General features: G+C 39.5%; 1 protein-coding gene across 1 annotated transcript; it reads left to right on the plus strand.

Annotated features, from left to right (window-relative positions):
- The first annotated feature begins 643 nt into the window (after positions 1–643).
- LOC131242657 (clavaminate synthase-like protein At3g21360) lies at positions 644–4334 on the plus strand. Its single transcript, XM_058241438.1, has 3 exons — positions 644–1002; positions 2576–2832; positions 3739–4334. Exons 1-3 carry the CDS (start codon positions 667–669, stop codon positions 4082–4084), a joined length of 939 nt encoding a protein of 312 aa, XP_058097421.1. The 5' UTR covers positions 644–666; the 3' UTR covers positions 4085–4334.
- The last annotated feature ends 2452 nt before the right edge of the window (positions 4335–6786 follow it).

Here is a 6786-nt window from a genome sequence, read left to right on the forward strand (position 1 = left end):
CACTAGATATCTACTCATTTATATGATGATTTTTCACTCTCATTAACTTAGAAGGGTTCAGGAACATATTTGGTCAGTTGTTGTGTCACTCCTGAAAATAAAGAAAATATCTTACTTTTGAGAATGGAAAAGTAATTAAAAAAATAACTTAAAAAATAAGTTGATTTTTTTTTTTAATGTTACTTATTTAAGTTTAATAGCCAAACTAACTTATTTAAGAAAAAAATAACTTATTAACTTATTGTAAGTTAAAAAGGTGATACACCAATGGACCCTTACATTGAATATGCCTTGGCCAAAAGATTAGGCTGCCCCACTACCAAACATGCTACAGTAAAATGGACCCTTAAAGGTGTAAAAAAGAAGCCAAGATGCATGCTTGTTCACCTTTTAAACGAGCCAGCCTGACTTTGTTGGCGGGGCATGATCATGGTGGGACCACCTGATGAATGGCTCAGATCTCACGCAAAATGTACTATGATTTGCCTCTTCAATGTACCCTCGTGCAAATCCTCTTAGCATTTCTGATGTCGTAAAAACTATAAACTAATGTTCTCTGTCGTCTATAGAATTTTGATATAAATCCTCTATGTCACCTACAGAACTTTGGGTATAAATCCTCTCTTGGACAAAACTTGAGAGAGAGAGAGAGAGAGAGAGAGAGAGATGGGGTTTGTAGAAGGGAAGATCGTGGAGGAGAAGGTTTTCGGAGGAAAGGTCTTCCCAAAGACTCTCCTCCCCGGGAACACGTGCGATCTAATAGAGATGGTGCGAGGTGATCGTCAGTGGCTCTCGGATCTATTGCAACAGCACGGAGCAATCCTCTTCAGGGGCTTTGGGATATCCTCTGCCGAAGATTTCGCACATGTGGTTGAAGCGTTCGAGTGGGATGATATGCCTTACATGGGCGCCACCACCCGTGTGAAGGTGACTGATAGGATCTACACCGCCAATGAAGCACCACTTGATCAGCTCATCAACTTTCATCACGAGATGTCCATGGTTCCTCTCTCTCTCTCTCTCTCTCTCTCTCTCTCTCTCTCTCTCTCTCTGCAAACGTTGCTGGTGATTAGGACCGTTGATCTGATGATGTACGTAGTATGTACCATATGGACAACCATAACCCAACAATTGCAGTGATGGGATAATCTTGATCATCCGATCATCATGACTTTGCTGTTGAATTTTGTCCTACATAACCATCCATTTTTGTGGCCGGCCATCAGGACGATGGATGTTTGAAACTACACATCTAACTCTGAAAATTTGTAAAAGCTCACACTCGAGTTGCCCGAGTCAGCACAGCTCAGTCAAATATGAAAATTGTAAAACCTCACACTCGACTTGCCCGAGTCAGCTGAGGTAGGGATGAACATGATGAGGTCATTTACCGTCTTCATCGAGGGGATAACTACTCCAAATTCACGGAGCTTCTCTGGACTCCTCGTAGAGAAACCTTGAATTCACGAGGGAGAAAAAGAAAATAGAAATAATGAATTTATAACCCTTTAAATAGTGATACTAAACGTTGGGAGAAGTTTTAGAATCAAACTCCAACTCAAACTCCCTAAAATTTGTGACTCAATGGTAAACATATTATTTATAGATGGTTATGATTGCCACTAGACTACATGATTTTCAGCCAAAAATAATAATTGTCCTATTTGACTTAACCATGTTATTCTCCTAATTTTTCTAATAACTTTTCATGTCAGACAACTCTTAAAACTCAATGTATCAAAAGTTATGATCGAACTAAAACTTACTATAAATAGTAAAAATGGAACTAAAAAGGACTTTCTACCGGAGATTCGACGGAATCTCACAAATTCGGCGAGGGCAACCAGCATAGCGGGTTGGATGGCTAAAGTTGCTTCTCCTACCCCAAATTCAAACATGGTATGTCGAATATCTCATTCCGATTTGCAAGATCCGCCTTTTTTAAGGTTTCGACGGTTCAGATCACTTCTGCCTCTGGTTGGGCCTTCTTTGGTCCATCTTGGACATGAAAGTGCCTGCGACCCCCTCTACATCATCAGCTCAACTCATTCAGATTTTCACAAGGACTCCGATTGGTCCTGACTCGGTCAGGACTTGTTCAGTACTCGGTTGACTCGGTTAATTCAACTGAGAAAGAAAAACTTGCTTAAACTAGATTCGACACACCCAAAAGTACCAATAATATTTATCAACCCTAAATATTAGATTTAGGGTGCGCTTGGTTGCACAAAATATCATGATATTTCATCATTAATCAGTCTAATCTGGTGCAAAATATCATGATACTACACGCAACCAAACATACCTTTCACCGATTGTTGGTGTTCAAGTCTCAAAATAACTCAAGGGAGCTTCCTACTAAACCAAGTCTAGTTTATGAGTCTTAAAACTTCAGTATATATGCTTAATCTACGTTCAGATAATCGTCTTGAGTGGTCCCCACCCACAACTACCATTCACATGATCAGACTGTCACGTCAACACCACACGTGTGCCATGCATTCTGTGGAAACACACCTTTCATATAAATCCGTTCACATATTTATTTATTTATTCCTAATTTTGATTCATGCAGTTTAAAGAGTTCCCTTCGAAAATCTTTTTCTTTTGTTTGGAACCATCGCCGGAAGGCGGTGAGACGTCGATATTGCCAAGCCACATTATAGTAGAGAAGATGGAGGAGATTATGCCAGATTTCGTAGCGAAATTATCCCAGGTCGGGTTCATTATCCGGCTTAGTACTGCAACTGATGCGGATTCCGGCGACAAGGTCATTAGCAAGACATGGAAAGAGCTGCTAAAAACAGACAACCAAATGGAAGCTGAAAAGAGGTATAAGGATTTTTAATTTTTATTTTTTAAATTATAGATCTGATCATCTGTTGCATGCATGTAAGTAATGTTAAACCTCCGAATCTTGGTCCCACTTTAGATAGGCCATAGGCCAACAATTACATTGAACTGGTGTTCTATCGGTGGCCGCTTGGTGGGTACAACTAATGGACGACTAAAAATGAAAAAGTAGCTGATGGTTTGATTTCAACAAACAGATGCCCATTAATAAGAGGTTACAATAGGCTGATCAATTTGAGTTTCGAGAGATGGGTGGATTGACTTACATGCATATATACACTTGCTGAGTGCATGTGTATGAAATGTTCCACTCTGCCAGAGTATCATGTAGCTTTTTAAGGAGGACTCATCAGATGCGCGGCCCACATGTTTGCTTTGGGTGAAACCAAAGGATCCACCAATCAAATTAATGATTGGACCAACCATTTTCAATACATAGGTTTCCAATCGAAATTGGGTGGGACCCCTCACTTCATCCAGCGGGGTTACACGGTAAAAACTGATCATCTACAGGCAAGGTACTACAACTTGAGGTACCATACCATCTTTCCCACCAAAGTGCCACTTTTTGGGACATCAGTACCATGAAAAGAGTAGGACCCACGATGAAGATCATCTTAAACAAAAATCAAACTGGTTTGATCATCAGGTGGACCACAAAATTGGAGTGAATGGACAAACATCTGATTCTACATACAGGTGTGGCCCACCTACTGAATTTTGAGGATGAATATCCTCATGGTGGGGCCTATCGTTTTCATGGTACTGATTTTATACACAAGTGGCATGCTGGCAGGAGAAATGATATTAAAAGTGACAAGTTCTAACCAAAGAACCTCCACCTGAACATTGTGCTCCAGAACTGAGTTGACTATTGATTTCTAGGGCACTAGAGAAGATCACGTGCAACTCAGTGGAATTCCACGCTGATGGAAGTGCCGAGTTCATATTCGGGCCGATGGACCCTATAAGGGAGTTGGGAGGAAGGAGAGTTTGGTTCAAGCCAATGTTGGGCTATACCAGCAATGAGAGAGACATCCAAATCAGCTTCGGCGATGGAAGCCCTTGCCCTCCAGAGGCCATCGAAGCCTACAAGAAAATCTTGGACGAGAGCTGCGTGGATCTGAGCTGGCAAAAGGGAGATGTCTTATTGGTTGATAATCTTAGCAGCCAGCATGCAAGGCGTCCTGGGAAGCCACCACGTGTCATATTGGTGTCCGTATGCAAATGAATTGAGATGGGTGTATGCTTTTGTATTTCAATAAGTTTATAAGAAGTTTATTCTCTTTTGAGAAACAGTATTGGACGTCCTCTAAGAAAATTAATAGTTGTTGTCAACGACTAAAAGACAAGAAAATGGCTATCTTGTTGCTATATATTGTATTAGATAAAGCAAATGGATCGTGTAGATTCCCGCAGGGTGCGCTTGGTTGCACCGAATACAAGATATTTCAAGATACTGGTGCAAATATCCTAACATTCCCAAATTTCTAGATTCATTGAGTTTCCATGTAAATAATTTTAATCTCTTTGAATTAGTCCTTGGATTTGATGACTTTAAAAGCGTAAGGCCATCCTTAAACATTCAATAATTAATCACGAGAATTTGAAGCGAATTTAATATATCCATGTGCCTTAACGATTTCTAACGTCTATACTATGTATAACTGGAGCAACTTCTGAATGTTTTTACCCCGGCAAGTAATTTTGTAAGGCTGAAATCTTTGATATTCAAAGGACATGAGAAGTAGGGGTGGATTTTGAAGCTGAAAAATGCTGGTGTTGCTTGACTTATGATTCTAATATTTTATGCACTTAAAGCCCACGCAGAGTTTATTTTTTATTTTTATTTTTTCAAAAATAGGATATGGATATATATCATCTGAATGAGCCGTTACAAAATTCGGGCGGCCCCTGGACAACTAAAACCTCCTGGGCCACCTATCATATTCATATACAAATCCCTCCCCCGAATATAGACCAGGCCGAGTCTACTTTACACTCTCTTATGGCACCCAAACCTACCTTATCTAATATGTATAAACCCCTAATGCAAAATAGTAAATCCTTCACCTGAGTGAAGAAAACGCTGCCCTGCTTATCCGCACCATCTCTAGCCAGCCCGTCAGCCGGCCCATTCCAAAAATTTAAATTTTACCGCCAATGTAGTATTCTTGTCTTTTTAATTCTTGCATGCAAGTAGCCCACTTGAATTTCTCTCTCTTTTTGTGTGTGGCCTATATAATAGTAGTAAAAAAACCATGTAAAATGAGTGCGGATCCTCTGCCTCCCGGAGGCAGGAACTCCCTGCCTCCAGCGTTTTCATTGTTCAACGTCACTGCAAGTGCCACCTCATCAATATTTTAAATATAATAGAAAAAATAAATTTAATAAAAACTATAACGGAGACGTTAAACGGAAGCGGTTTGCGCGTAATGAGTAGAGTCCGTGGAGCCCACCATTATTCTCATTCGTGCAATGTATCAACTCCATCCATTTCTTTTATCATCTAATTTTAGTATTTTACAACAAAAATTAATCATATCCCAGGATCAAGTGGACCACACCACCTGAAACAGTGTGAATTGAATTCTACCATTGAAAAGTTTTTGGGCCCATGGAAGTTTTATATCAAGATGATATTTGTTTTTGCCATTCATCCATGTCTTTATGATCTTATGTACAGTTTGGATGAAAAATAAAAATCATTGGGGGCTTAGAAACACTTCAATGGTGAAAATCAATATTTCCTCTGTTTCCTTTGGTATGGTCCACTTGAGCTTTTGATATACTTCAGTTTTGGGCTCAACTCCTAAAATGATCTGAAAATACGGATGGACGGCGTGGATAAACCACATGAATTCACAATGGGCTCAATAGAGTTTACTTATTACGATAAGACTCGGTACGCAATCCGATTTCACATTTTAGACGCGGATTTCCTGCCAAAGCTTTTTGCAATAAGATGCTACGCAAGGATTACAGATGGGCCCACTGTGACGTTTGTGATAAATCCGACCCGTTCATCCATTTTTAGAAATCATTTTAGGACATCATACCAAAACTAATGAATATACAAAACTCAAATGGGCCACACGAGAGGAAACAATGGGGATTTAGTGTCCACCGTTGAAATATTTATATGGCCACAAAAGTTTCGGTCTAATATTTTAGCGTTTTCACTTCATCCTGGTAAAAATGACCTTATATACAGTTTGGATGGCATATAAACATCAAGAGGAACAGGAAGGTTTCAACGGTAGGAATTTCTTTCTCCACTGTTTCATCTTGTATGGCCTAGTTGAGTTTTTTATTATCCTAATTTTTTGTTACATGTCTTAAAATGAGCTCTAAAAATGGATGAATGGATTGGAATTCTTATAAACACATGGCAGACCCACCATACATCCAGTGCTGGAACTTCATGCAAAACGCTTTCCCCAGTAAATCCGCATCCACAGTTTTCATTGGAAACGTATTGGCTACTCCCCTGCCACTTGGTGCCATGTGGGCTCACCATGATTTATGTGTTTCATCCATGCCGTCCATTTATTTTTCTAGATCATTTTATAGTCTGAAACCAAAAATGAGGTGTAACCCATTCTCAAGTGGATCACATTGCATGAAACAGTGTTGAATGAACATTAACCATTAAAAACTTTTTGAGGACCATAAAAGTTTTGGATCAAGCTGATCTTTGATTTTTCCCTTCACTTGGGTCTTTGTGACCAAACCAACATATTGGATGTCAAATAAACAGTACGGTGGGCCTTATGAGGACTTTAATGATGGATATCCAATCACCATTGCTTTCCTGTGGTATGGTCCATATGAGATTTATATTCCTCTCATTTTTGGGATCAACTCCTAAAATTATATGTAAAAATAGATTAACGGAATGGATGAAACACATACATCATGGTGGGGAAGTGA

Source organism: Magnolia sinica, chromosome 4 (genome assembly GCF_029962835.1).
Source record: "Magnolia sinica isolate HGM2019 chromosome 4, MsV1, whole genome shotgun sequence".
Classification (NCBI taxonomy): Eukaryota; Viridiplantae; Streptophyta; class Magnoliopsida; order Magnoliales; family Magnoliaceae; genus Magnolia; species Magnolia sinica.

Excerpts from the sequence above, each read along its gene's own strand:
- LOC131242657 (XM_058241438.1), top strand. The coding sequence starts at position 667 with ATGGGGTTTGTAGAAGGGAAGATCGTGGAGGAGAAGGTTTTCGGAGGA. Across the intron at positions 1,003-2,575 it reads TTCATCACGAGATGTCCATG|TTTAAAGAGTTCCCTTCGAA; the intron begins GTTCCTCTCTCT and ends TGATTCATGCAG. Across the intron at positions 2,833-3,738 it reads CAAATGGAAGCTGAAAAGAG|GGCACTAGAGAAGATCACGT; the intron begins GTATAAGGATTT and ends ATTGATTTCTAG.